Here is a 13750-nt window from a genome sequence, read left to right on the forward strand (position 1 = left end):
CCTAGTACGGGTTTACCTGGGTTGGATTGGATTCTTAATTTTCCCCAGAGAGCAGCAACTTGCTGTTCTGCTCTCTTAAAGAGGACAAAGACCCGATTTCATTTAGTTCCAATAACTTTTCATTAGAAAGAAAAAGAAAATTTTTTGCCATCAGGGAATTGTGGCAAGTTTTTACCATTTTGAAAGATGAATAATTGGGAATGGCAGCATACTTTTCCAGTGAAGTGCCTGCGGTGTTTGTGCGAGCATGTGTGTGTGTGTGTGTGTGTGTGTGTGTGTGTGTGAGAGAGAGAGAGAGAGAGAGAGAGAGAGAGAGAGAGAGAGAGAGAGAGAGAATGAATATAAACAGAGAGAGCAGGAGCAAGGCTAAAGACGCCAGTGTTTTCCGTAAGTTTCCAGACTTGTTGAAGGAGCTTTCTTTGTTCCGACGCCCAATATAGCAGAGCCCATTTTTACCCGTGTCTTAGAAATTGCTACAATTCTCTTTCCTCCATATCAAACACATATATCCGCACAACCCCTCCCCCAACTGTAGTCTGCTCCCTTTTATTTCAGTGCCTACAGACTTGCTGGTTATGGTGGGATGAAGTTCTCCTACACAGGACTCTCGGAAAATCCATCAGGATGCATTTCCCCCCAGTGGTATGGAACTATACATTTCCGGGACTATCAGAGAGGTGACTTTCCAAAGGACAGTTTACACTCACTAAGAATGTGACTAATGACTTTGCAATTTGCATTCTGTGTGAGCAGAGCTCCTCTAGACCTGTGTCAGCTCCAAGCAGTCTAGTGTCCTGGGCTGGATTCCACATGGAAAGTCTTCCGGACACACAAACTTCCACTCAAGTTCCCAATTGGAAGGACATAAATAGCAGCAGGGTTTAAGGTAAGAAAGTTTCTGCTTTTATTGAAAATTTATATATGACTCAGTATTGTAATAAATAAACATAACCATTTTCACGAAACACACAGCGCTATGCTAGAGAAGATGTAATGGGATATTTACTTGTCCTGCCAAGACAGACTTTATCAATACATAATAAATATTAACAGCATTCTTGAGCCAATGTTGAGCCCCAACAAAAAGTAGGAACCAAGCGAGATGTAATAAATAATTATTCAGAGCAAAAGATGGCGCGTCATCAGATGATGAACTGTCTTTGTAAACTGCCGCACATCAATTGGAGCCATTCTCCCAGTTCACCTTTCAAACCTAGAGGTCTGTCTCCGGGTCTGACGGCTACCTTAAAGGGGCATCCTCTGAGGAGAGCAGAGAGGAACTTTATTATTTTTTGGGGGAAATGTAAACAACTGCAGAAAATCCCACTGGCAAATGGAACACAGCTTTGTCAATACACAGACTATGATCTAACTATGAGATTTAAGTAACAGTGTTACATACGGCAGGATTGGAAAGAAACATTCATGACATTTTCTTACTCCCCTTGTCCCCCACCCACTGTCATTTCGCTATTACCAACAATACTACAACAAACATGTTTCAAATTTTCATCCCACCCAAAACAGAAGGGAAGATAACAAGGAGCCTTTCTCCCCCCTCCCCCCTTTTTGGACAGTTTCTTTAGCATCTTCATTAACAATCATTCACAAGGTGTCTGCAAATCTACTTTACAGGGTTTCAAAAATGATTTCATGATTAACTCACAAAGAATCTTTAAAGCTATGTGGAGCTCTGTGTATTATCTGGAGAGGAGGAAATGGGGTGGGGGCGGGGAGTCCAGAAGTACAATCCAGTCAAACAAAATGTTAAAAAGTTTTAAATCAACCAGTCTGTTTCTGGCCTGGGGACCTAAGACTGAAGTGCAGGGAGAGTCTGGCCCAAGGCTACTGAAGAGCGCACTTCTCCTCCTTCTTGGCCATCTTGCCTTTGTTTTGCTCCAGAGTTCGCTCCAAATGCTCGTCTTCTTCTTCGGCCCTGTATGTTAGACAAGCAGTAAAGACAGAATTATTATTCCTCAGGGATGGGAGAGCAGCACATCGTACACAGGAACTATCTGGATCCCTAGAGGCAAGGGGGGCACAAAGGCACCGGCGAAATCAACTTTCTATAAACTTCTTGTCCCCGGGCCGGTGGCTTCCCCTAGACCACATCCCACCGCCCCACTCACTGCTTCTCCTGGGCATCCAGGTCCCTGACAAGGGCGTCTCGCTTGTCCACCAGGGCCACTAGTTCATCCAGCAGGAGCTGTTCCCGTCGCTTCTGGGCCTCGGTCTTCTGCCAGTCTGCACAGGGCGGGAGACCAGTTACCACCCGTCGGGGCTCAGAGCACTCGCAACCTGCCCTCCCCTTCCCGCCTAATCCAGTTTCCTAAAATCTCAGCAAACCGCTTTAACGGCACTACTAGGCACTGTTTGCTGGGGAGTTTGGCTGAGGAGGTAAGGGTTTCATGCCCCAAACCCTACTTTGTAAATACTCTTGAAGATTGGTGCTGCAGGTTAGGAGCCTGCTAGAAACCAGGTGTGAGTCAGTGGCCAGGCGGAAGGCAGGCACCTGAATTCAGGCCGAGTGGGGGAGGGGAGCTGGAGTTCTGAAGAGGTTGGCCCAGGGCTTGGGGCTGGGGGAGTGGGTAAACGAGGAGGCGGGGAAGCAAAGGAGGCTGGTAAAATCCCTCTGAAAGGGCTGGGGAATCTGCCTGAGAACCTACTCTCCTCCCCGCCCCCACTCTCACCCCAAACAGCCCATTCTTCGCTAATTTCCTCCCCGCTCTATTTTAGCAGTTGGATGTATCTCACACTGGGCGCCATATGCTTCACAATAACTTTAAAAGTAGTGAATCGGCTAATTAGCATTTTTCTTTGAAGTAAAAAAATAAATGTGCTCTGCAGTATTACACTGCAGCTCTCGATGGCATCACAGCCAGTTTTCTCTTGGAGACATTTGCTGGGTGGTTTCGAAGCACTCTTGCAAAGGGGAAAAAAACCCATATATTTCTTTTTCAAACTCCCATGTTAAAAGGTCGGAAAAACGCGCCGGGCAGTGCTTTTTCTATGGGTGGGTGGCCATTTTCATGCCAGTTTTAGTATCCAGTGATATACATAGCCTAACCTTTTCAGCTTTGATAATTTCCTTAAGATGAGCAGCAGTTTCACTTGATAAAAACAGGACCACAATCTAACATTTAAAACACTTTTGAAACCAAAGCCAACTGCTCTCTGGCCAGACTGTAAGGGCTTGTAGCTGTCAATCAAGCCCCAGTCTACCCCGCCTCCCTCATTAGGAAGGTAAACAATGAAAAGAAGAAGTAGATGATGGGGAGATAGCAGAACAAATGAGACCTGGAGGGAAACAGGACACCAGCTTTAGGGGTGTGTGGGGGGAGGCACCCTGGCCACCGACTCTTAGACTCCCCCTCCCCCAGCAAGCACTTTCCAAAAACCAGAGAAGTGCAGTCCTTCGGGGTTCTCTTTTCTCTCTCCATTGCTCTGGGCAATCATGTTAAAACTCACATGGCTGGTGCTTATTCAGATAAACCTAACAATGCTTATGCTGGTTACCATGTGAATCTTCACAAATCACACAAGAATGTGCTGGTTCAAATCCCTCCCCCCTTCCAAAGCAAAATTTATTCAAGACTGCAAACTGCTCAGCAGCTCTATGAAGGCAAACGGTGCCACACGGAATGCTATCTTGTATTTACGAATTAAAAATTAGATGCATCATCCTGCAGTAAAGGTTAGTGAAGCTGGAGAAAGCTAGGCGCTAACTCAGTTTTATCACTGCTCCTTTTATAAGCTCAAACACAAAAACAGATATATTAAACAGACCATGCTAATTATCCACATTTCACACAAAACACCACAAATACAAAGATACTCAGTGACTGATTGTGATTACGCTCTCATTTAAAGGGTAAAATACCCTGTAGCTCGGGGAGGAACGATTTAGGAAAACGATGCCTGAATTGTAAGGATAAGCGAAGTGCAGAGAAGCCAAAACCTATCACAGTTCTACTCTCTGGACACAGGATGCTGGAAATATTTCTAATCTCTTCTTATTCTAAGCAGGTCTTACTCTTCAGAGCAAGTGAGGTAACAGGCTTTGCAGACGGAAGGAGTCTTAAGATAGACAGTTTTAGTTTAGTTTTAGGTTACTGTAGTTCTTAAAATATTAATTTAGAGAGATCCTAAAATTATGACCGACTTTTTGTAAAGATTAAACTAGTGGTTTTAATTAATAAAAGGTATAAGATTTACAATTCTTTGCTTTAAGATATTGTGGTTAAGTTTTACAACCAGGAAGCACATTTTCTCCTCCATACACAAAAATGTAAATTAAAAATTTAAGCTGAGAAAAAAAAAAAAAAAACAAAAAACAACAAGACCATAATTCCTATTGAATCACTCCTTTGAACTTGACTACTTAAAAAGGCTTTATTATTTAAAATGCCAGGATTTCATTAACATTGGAAAATTAAAATTTAACAAAACAAACAAACGAAAGTTCTGTAATCCCTGAAAAATTGAATATTTTTATATCTCATTTTCATATCTCAATAACATTTCCCATAATTGAAAAAACATTTAAAACTGAAAAAGTTTAGATAGTGTTTTAAAAAACATTTTTAGAGCCAAAGTTAGCTGACATCAGAATTTAAAATAATGTAACATAAAATTGGTGGACTTTTGCTGTTAACTTATTATTGTAAATAACTTATGCAATAAATAGATTTTTATCTTAGCAAACCTACACTTTTATTTCTTGTGGTAGGAATGGATTATATTATACAAGCATATATACAATTATATACTAAAATTATATATATATATATGAATGTCAATTGAGAAATTAGTAAACTAGTCTGATCTTTCAAAAATATTACATACTAAATTTATCAAGATTAACAGGTATGTTCAAGCTTAAGTTTTGAAAACCCTTTCAAACAGCATCACCTGGATATGTCACATGTAGGTCTATGAATTGCCTCGTAATAAGCAGAAGAGGACTGCTCAGCCGCAGCTCCGGTCACAGCTAACTGGCCAGCTGAACTGACTTTAGCTTGAACAAACTACACTGTGGGCTCTGATTAATTTAAAGATTCCAGTGTACTTTTGGTATGAAGCCATATCTTCTCACAACAAATAGGATTAAGTTTTGATGCAGCATTTGAGCCAAAGTGTTGAAATAAAGAGATTCTGTTTGTGTCCATCTCAACTGAGCTGTTTGTTAATTCAGAAAAAAAAACCCTGTTTTTCATATATAGGGCTAATTGTTCATGCCCTGATTCAGTTTATTTGCTGAAGTTGATAATTACTGGAAAGGGGGGTGGGCAGGAGAAATGGGTACAAATACTTGAACAGAAAGACCTAAAGTTCTGGTAAAAACCTTCAGCCCTGCCACTATAAATCAGCCTGGCACTTTGATGAAAATTAACACTAGTTTGTAAAGAGCACATTGGGGGATTGCAGTCAAGCCTTATCTTTAGTTCCAGTCAACTAGCAATCCTGAAAGAGTTTGCCTCATCATCAGAACAGGCCATTGATAGGATTCTACTGTGGAGCCTAATCAATCCGTGGAAGACTGTGGCTGTGCTGTGTAACAAAGCTAGAATAGATTTACAAATGGGGTTTTAGGGGATAAGCTCCTCCACAGGATTACATATTGATTTTAAATATAAAAAGCTTATCATATAAACCATAACTACAAAAATAGTGAACCTATGCATAAATCCCTTTAGAAGAGCACCCACTTCAAACTCTAAGCCAAGAATAAATCAAGATGTACAAATCCTAAAGAAGATCCATTTCTTGTGCAGAAAATGAACATGCCCCTCTCTAAAAAGCCCACCCCAATGTGTGCAGAAATGACTTTGTCTTTCCTGAGGGAGCGCTAAATAATCTGGAGCGACAACGACAAAAACTATAGAAAAAGTATCAGCAAGGTGTTTGTTAGCTTCAGGGTGGGCACCTGCAATTGAGTTCAGGAGAGAGGTAACCACAGGAAGATGGAGGTGCTCAGGGAAGAGGGAGAAGGCAGTGTGCCCGGCTCTCAGAAGAATATTATTATTATACCGTAAGTATCTGCTCTCACACCTCACACTGTGAATCCTCCTTTCAGTGTGTCATGTCTATTGTTACCCTCTGCTGGCAAGACCTGGAGCACAAGTGACTTGGGAAGGTTTTGGTTTATATTGATAGCTAAGGAGAGGACACTGGGAGAAGACAGCTCATTTTCAAATAAAGGAAAGCAGGACTATTGCTGCTCTTCCCATTTTTGCTCTGGGGTCTGAAAAGCCTGCTGAACGTGTCCATGCTGAGGGCAGCCCTGCCTATGTCCTGCTCAGCCCACTAAGACAGGCACTTCCCTAAGTGCTCTGTCTGCAATCAACAGGCTGCTCTTCCCTCAAGACTTCCCAGATTCTCTTTATGGAAAACTGACGAATTTGAGGCTCTGCCTCATATAGAACAATGCAAAGTAAAATGCTCTGTGTCAGAGAGAAAAGGAGGGGGAGGGGAGTCAAAAGACTAATAGTTACATTTAAAGGTTTTAAAATATGGCTGTCACTGCTCTCTGTTTGTGTAAGAACCCCAGGATGAAAAAAAGAAGGTAGATTCTAAGCTTACACATACAGATGGCCAATAAAACTGGGATATTTTCCATGTGTAAGGGTGTTGTAGATGCATATTTAGTAATAATACTGGTCTGGGGAAGAAAAACAGTAAATCATCTCTGCCCTAAAGCAAATTATACTTAAAGCTGTTATTTCAGGGACAATTTATCTTTCTATACAGAAGAAGATGGATATAAAAACAAATTAAGCCTACTTTACGTTGGGTGTAATGTATAATGAATATACTGTATAATGAGTTATATATTACATACAGATACATTATACATATATCCTACTTATATAGTAACTGCTGCATATACTTTTCAACTATTTAGCTTTCTGATCTCTTTTTTCAAAACCATACTGTAACTAGGAAAATTATATCTAAAGGAAAATACCATTTGGTGTACTTGTGCATTTTATTGCAGTGGGCAATTTCATAAGAATTCTAAAATAATCTTGAAAAATTTAATAGTTATCAATGATATTCGACACAATTAGTCATTTGAAGGAAATTAGCTAAGTGAAGCTTTTAAAAGCAAATTGAGTTTTGAAATAAAAATATACAAATGTTATCAGTGATATTATCAACTGAGATTATAGATATAAAAGTAATTAAAGTAAAGCTGCTACAACATACAAGGTCACTGAAAAATAGGCCTTATTTTAAAGCAATATATTGTGAAATATTTGAAGAATTGAAGTCTTCACTTGGCTTTCACTTACAAACTTAAATTTCTAGTTTCTGAACTAATTAGAATTGACTTATGGATCAGGTACCTTATCAGGTGAAAACGAAATTACCACGGACAGTCAATGGGTTAAGAGGTCAATATAGAACAGGAAAATCAATTTGCATTGATTAGACAAAAGATCTATTTTACAGAGCCCAAAGGATTAGCTTTTAAGCAAAAATCTTTGAACTATAAGGCATTTTTAACAAGAGATATAAGAAGAACACTATAAAACACTTCAGAACTTAAAAAAATGGAGTAAATGCTAAACTTGAGCTAGCTGATGCTCACACACCCTGAACTATGCATAGGATTTCTATGCTGTCCATTTCAATGACTTACAAAAACCCTGCAAGTATTTCATTTTCTCTTATATCAATCGTTGCCCAAATATTTACTTAACAGGAGCAAAGCCTTAAGAAGCCTAACAGGGGCTGGGTGTGGTGGCTTCCTCCTGGAATCCCAGCACTTGGGAAGCTGAGGGCTGGGAGACTTCCCTGAGATGGCAACCACTCTGGGCTCTAGGCAACCATACTGAGTTCTAGGCCAGGCTGTAGGCCAGACTGGGATATAGAGGGAGACCCTGCCTAAAAAAGAAAAATAGAACAACAGTATCCTAATGATAAATAACTGAAACAACCAATCTTTATTGAAACTCCCCAATGCATATAAAATGTAGGCAAAATCAAGTAGCTCATACATTTTATTTTTTATGAACATTTATTCTTACTGACTCAAAAGTTAAGTTTTGTTAATAGTGAACACAGTGATTAGTTATCTAAATTAACTCTGAGTTTGCTTTTTGAATACTGTTTACTGTCTTCAAGGCATGTACGAAATTCCTGTGGGTACCTAGTAGAACCGACTAGTTAAGCCACAAGTGTGAGAGCGCTCTGTAAGTCCCATTGACAGCCGTCAGCCCGCAGCCCACAGCCCACAGTCGTCACCCGCCTCTCACCTTCGATGGCCAGCATGGCCCGCAACTCCCGGTTCAGCAGCTCGTACCTTCTTTCTAAGTCATGTTCTTTTTCCCTAGGCAAGTGGTAAAAAGTTCATCAATATGCTAATTACTAAATCATTAAACCCTTAAAAAAACTCCTGAGTTTACATTGATTGTAGAAGTCATAACTGACTTGCTATTTGACTTTAAGCCACTCTAAACAAATGATATACAGGCCCCAAACCTCCCTCAGTTGGAAGCTTAGTCGTGTCATTTTCTTCCTTCAGTTCTGAATGGCAGGGACGGACACTCTACAGGTGAGCAGTCCCACTCTTAAATGCCTTTGCACTTAAGTGCCAGGTAAAAGGCCCTGCTGTAAAATGTTCTTCATAGTTCACAATGAATACTCCTTTTTTCTGAAAACCTCATGTGAAAGGAAGAAACACAACTGAGTGTACGCAGTGGAAACCGAGAACACAGATCCAGGATTTCTTCAGGTTCAGGTAAAGAAGAAATTAGAAAATTAGGGATTTCCATCTAAATAAAGACAAGGTAAGCTGGCCCACAATATTGGTGTACTACGGGAACACTAGGCAGTGAGTAGATGTGAACATTAGTCCTCCAGTGAACTATGTTAAATGTGCAGATGCAGTGTGAGCCCTGTCCACACAATACTTTGCTCACTACATAGTAAGTCCACTGCTAGATAATTAAATTCTTATCCCAAAATTTATATTAACACCACCTATTCATAATAAATGTACTTGGTCCTTAAAACACTTTCATTTTTAAACTTAGACTTTAAAAAACAAACTTCAGTTTTACTTTTCTGGAGGGGTCCTCTAACCCCAGGTGAAAGCTGATCCTCTTCTGCACGGGGATTTATTTCTCAAACACAAGTGGGAGCTGGCGCAGTGGGGCCTCAGGTGCCTTGAGCCTGATGACTGCAACGTTTTCTCAGAACTCATATGTAAAGTGGTGGAAGATATTAACTCCACAAAGTTTATCTTCTGGTCGCCATACTTCCACTGTAGGGTGCACACTCATGTACACACACACACACATACATGTGCACACACACATTCATGCACAGACATACATGTACACATACATGCACGTGCACGCATATACATGTATGCACACACATACGCATGCAAACAAATACATGCACACACATACACACACTTACACACACATACAATAGTAAGTAAAAATTTAAAAATACTTTATATTCAAAAATTGTTCCCTATTTCTTGACTTGAAAAACAATTTTTCCCCAGTGTCTATCAGTCCATCTGCAAATTCTTATTGTTTGGATGAGAATTTTTACATTAGCTTTCTAAGGAAAGGAAAAAAAAGTAAGCTTAGTAAATATTAAACCCCAAAGAAGGCACTGACAGAGAGCTCCAGACTGGCCAGTAAGGCTGGGTACTCACAGGAGGGAGAGCTGGTTCATCCTCCTTATTAAGGCATTTTTCTTATTGACTAGCATGAACCATTCCTGCATCATAGCCTCCTCTTCTTCCGTGTTCCTTCCTGCAGATTACAAAGAGCAGTGTTATGTGATACCCTGCAAGCCAAAAACCAGTTCAGCACAACTTTTCCACTTGGAAAATATTAGAGGTGCTCCAAATATATGCAGTACCCAGTCCTGAAACAGAGCAGTACTTAAAAACACAGAAAGCAGTCTTCCAGAGCTGGTACTCAGTCCTCTGAGCCTACCTGGGAAGCACACTAACACGAAGTACCATAAACAGCATGCTCACCTCCTAAGCCCTCCCAGAGGCTGACTTGCTATAATGTTTCAGTGGGGAATGCAGGGTGCTGACAGGCATACGGTCATGATTTAATAAAAATTACTATGAGCATTGTTCAGGCTAGCAGCGAGCCCAGAGAAGCCCAGAGACGCTGTGAAAGTTTTTACTTTTAACAACTTGCTTTCCTTCTGGAAAGTAAAATACCTTCTGTGTGTGTACCATGAGGACTCATTGACTCTAAAAGATAAACTACTTACACGTCATTAAGTGCACTGTAAACAAGACTACAAGAAAGACAGCTCTCTGTGGAAAAAAGTCATCGCAATGAATAGAGTATTTTAAAATTTTTCATTAAAGAGACACTCTAGGTGATTGTGAAGAAACTCCAGCCCAGAGGCATGTTACAGTCAGCTCTGTCGTCTGCTCCCACACTAAGCTGTGGTTATATACACACCCTGGACATTGGTCATGTACAGTGATGTGCAAGTCACACTTGTAGTGAAGAAAAATACCTTTTTCTTTTTTTGGGGGGGCACACTTTTCTTTCTCGACAGTCTCATCTTTCCTTTTCAAATTACAACAGGTCAGATTTGCAATCTTTCACCCCCTTCTTTTTTCCTTCCAAGTTTCATCTATAGTTGTTTTGTTGCCTTTCCAACCCATTATATAATATTAACAGTCCAATTTCTACACAACATTCATAGGATAAACTTCAAGGTCTGATTGATTATCCCTGAAAAGACAGTTCTGTTCATTTTCTTAAGTGATAGTTCCATTACACACTGAAGACACTGAGTCTATTTAAAAACTCCAAACAGTACAGAGGTATCACTGTACTTACAGAGTCTAGCTGTGGCACATCGGCCTCCTGCCTTTAGAACTCCTCCAGAAGCAGCCCTGTCACAGACACGTGCTCCTCTCAGACACAGAACGCCATGTCTGTCAGACACATGTATACACTACAGACAGACTTCTTTTAACATCAGTGAGGTGATATCATATACGAACCTATTGTGTATTTTGTCACATTTCCTAAATATTTACCTTATAAATTATGGAAATGCCACAATTAAACTATTTCTACATGAGTGCAGAGACTGTGCCTGAAAGTCAGGATGCTGTTGTCATAAGAAAAACCAGTGATGATGTTCTCTGGTCGTCACACATTGTTGGAACTCAATGGGTGACGACCTAGGATAGATTATTTCAGGACTCAACAGAAGTCTTTATTGTTTTACACTACTTTTTAATCTTTCCTTTAGGGTAGCCGGTTTTGTATTCAGTTTGGACCATGTGACGTCAACACTGGTCATGTGACACAGGCTGCGATAGGCACAAATCCCTGGGAAGCAACAAAAGAAGAAAGAGTAAAAAGAAAAAGCTGAGAAAAAGCTTGCAGTTTGGAGAAAGGCCAAATGTACCCTGGTGGAAGCGTTTTGATCAGCGAACTGACACACGTGTGCAATATTAATAGGTTAGACTTAAGATGGCTCATTTTCTGATTAAAGATCCAATTCTTGTGTTCACAACCCAAGCGGCTTCTAAAGATACAGATATGTTGAAACTTTGTTCTGAGTTTAACTTAACCTATAATTGAGGCTTTCAGGCAATATGAGAAGCGACCAGCCTACTCTCACATTAACATCATTTTCTTCAATGGAACCCTGCTTCTTACATTTAACAATATTGATGTGGAACTGTGTGATTTTTCTCATTAACTCATGTCTGTATTTCTAGGTAAGAATCAAAGATACCCCCATAACTGTTAGAAAATAATAAAATAAATAAATAGTAAAAAAAACCCCATGTTTCAAAAGGAAATAAGCCTAACGATATTTAAAGATACATTACACATTACTATATAGCTTACTTCTGTTCACTGAAAGAAAAAAGAAACAAAACACTGTATCATTCATCCTTATCTGAGGTAGTATAAAGTGATAGGAATCTATACTCAGCCTAATAATAAAAAATTAAAGTTTCTTCTAACCTATCAGTACACTATTGTTTATAGGGATTTAAAATTTTTTAAATTTAAAAGCTTTTGAAAGCCAGTAAGTTGAACCATTACAAATTAATCCTGACTTTAATAACTGGTTAAAGACCCCTTCAGCTTTATAAGCAACAAAAAATATTAAAGCCTCTGATCACAGTGAGCTTTTCTCATTTCTCCTCTAACCATTTGTTATTTAATCCAATACTAGTAATCCAATTTGTCCATCAGACTTTTAAAGGGCAGAATGCAACTTCCTCCGCTTAGACACTTTTCAAAGTACAATATATTTTTCAAATGAATGCTGGATGTTTCATTTTTCCCAACTGTTCCTAGCTCTAATGCACGAGGAAAAAAAGAACAAGATGAACATTGTTCCTCCTGATTAAGTAAGAGCTCATTAAAGAGCTGTCAGCGCGGCACTTTGAATATGCATGAAGCATATAATCAGATCTAGTACCGTCACTAGAGGAGAATACAGCAAGTACAAAGGATTGATTTAATTACTTAGAGTGGGCTGTGGTGGCGAAGCAGTCTTGTTAGTGCAGAAAGAAAAAGAGGTTGTATTCTGGCACCATGATAGAAAAGGCAGTTTTAGCTTCTGCCACAATACCTAATCTCAGAATAAAGCACTTTACACTGTAGCTTAAAATGAAAACTGCCATTCTCAAATGCCCATAAATCATTTAATCGTGTTTAACCTTACCCTGTAACTACCTCTTCTTTCAAAATTATTTTAAATTTATAATTACAACTACATTTTCATCACTGCAGAGCCAATACTGCCACTTCTGTAAATCCTAAATTCTTTTTAGTTTCATAACCTGAAAAATGCAAGACAGACTATTGAAGGCTACCGCAGGGTAAGGCATGACTAAAAGACCTGCGCGAACGGCTGTGTCCATTTGCTGAGATGGAATGTTCAGCAATAAGAACATCACACAGAACAAGTTTTCACCTTGAAATTATCACAATCTCCAGCAACAAGCACATAAACTGTAGTTTGTGTCCTTCAGGAGGCCTGTATTATTTCCTGTAGAGATGAGGCATCTTGTTGGCTATCAGATGTCTTAGCATCAGTGTTTGTCTTTATCATTTACTGTAGCTGGAGTGTGTGCTATAAAACACTGAACAGCTAGGGACAAGAGCTGGAAAAACTGTGTAAACGAGGCTTCAGACCCTCTCCTGCTGACGGAGGGAGCAGGAGTCACAGGAGAGCTGCTTGTGCAGGGAGTAGGAACAGTGTGAATGTCTCTGAGTCAAGGGTAGCAACCACTTTTATACTCCAACTCAGAAGACTGAACACTAAGATACGACTACTTTCAGGAACTCGCTCATCCAATGACTTATTTATGGTTTTCATTTGTTCTTTTCAGAAGCAGGGTTTTCAAGGTTCTAAAGTAAAGAAGAGTGAAGTTCCAAATCTGGAACGCTTCTATTTTACAGGATTCAGACCCTGGACTCATTCATGGTCTGTGAGTTCTGTATCACTGACCCACACCCCAAGCCCATACTGCCAAGAGACCTTACAAACATTTCAGGATGTGTAGCTGCCCCAACCATGGGCAGGTAGGCATTTAGCAAAGTTAACCAATGCCAAAGCTTTATTTATTTTAAAGGACACTGAACACATTTTACAAACGGGAAGAAACACAGTGAGTTACTCTTCTAGAAACCATTCACTGAACAGATCACTGTCCACCTGAAAATCAGTTAGGTGCTTCAGAGTAAGGACACCTGAATCGCAAGCTGCCTCT

The 13750-nt window shown here is 39.9% G+C and overlaps 1 protein-coding gene across 4 annotated transcripts in view; it reads right to left on the reverse strand.

Moving 5' to 3' along the window:
• Positions 1 to 1694: 1694 nt before the first annotated feature.
• EHBP1 (EH domain binding protein 1) overlaps positions 1695 to 13750 on the reverse strand; it is a 256389-nt gene continuing 244333 nt past the window's right edge. For all 4 annotated transcript variants that reach the window (XM_080916906.1, XM_080916905.1, XM_080916904.1 and 1 more), the window contains 4 exons: positions 9680 to 9779; positions 8262 to 8335; positions 2130 to 2244; positions 1695 to 1936 (listed from right to left, as the gene is read on the reverse strand). In XM_080916906.1, coding sequence (XP_080773032.1) covers positions 1846 to 1936; positions 2130 to 2244; positions 8262 to 8335; positions 9680 to 9779 — 380 coding nt within the window. In that variant the 3' untranslated portion in view covers positions 1695 to 1845. The remainder of the gene's footprint in view (positions 1937 to 2129; positions 2245 to 8261; positions 8336 to 9679; positions 9780 to 13750) is intronic.

This window comes from Micromys minutus (assembly GCF_963924665.1).
Source record: "Micromys minutus genome assembly, chromosome: 1".
Lineage (NCBI taxonomy): Eukaryota > Metazoa > Chordata > Mammalia > Rodentia > Muridae > Micromys > Micromys minutus.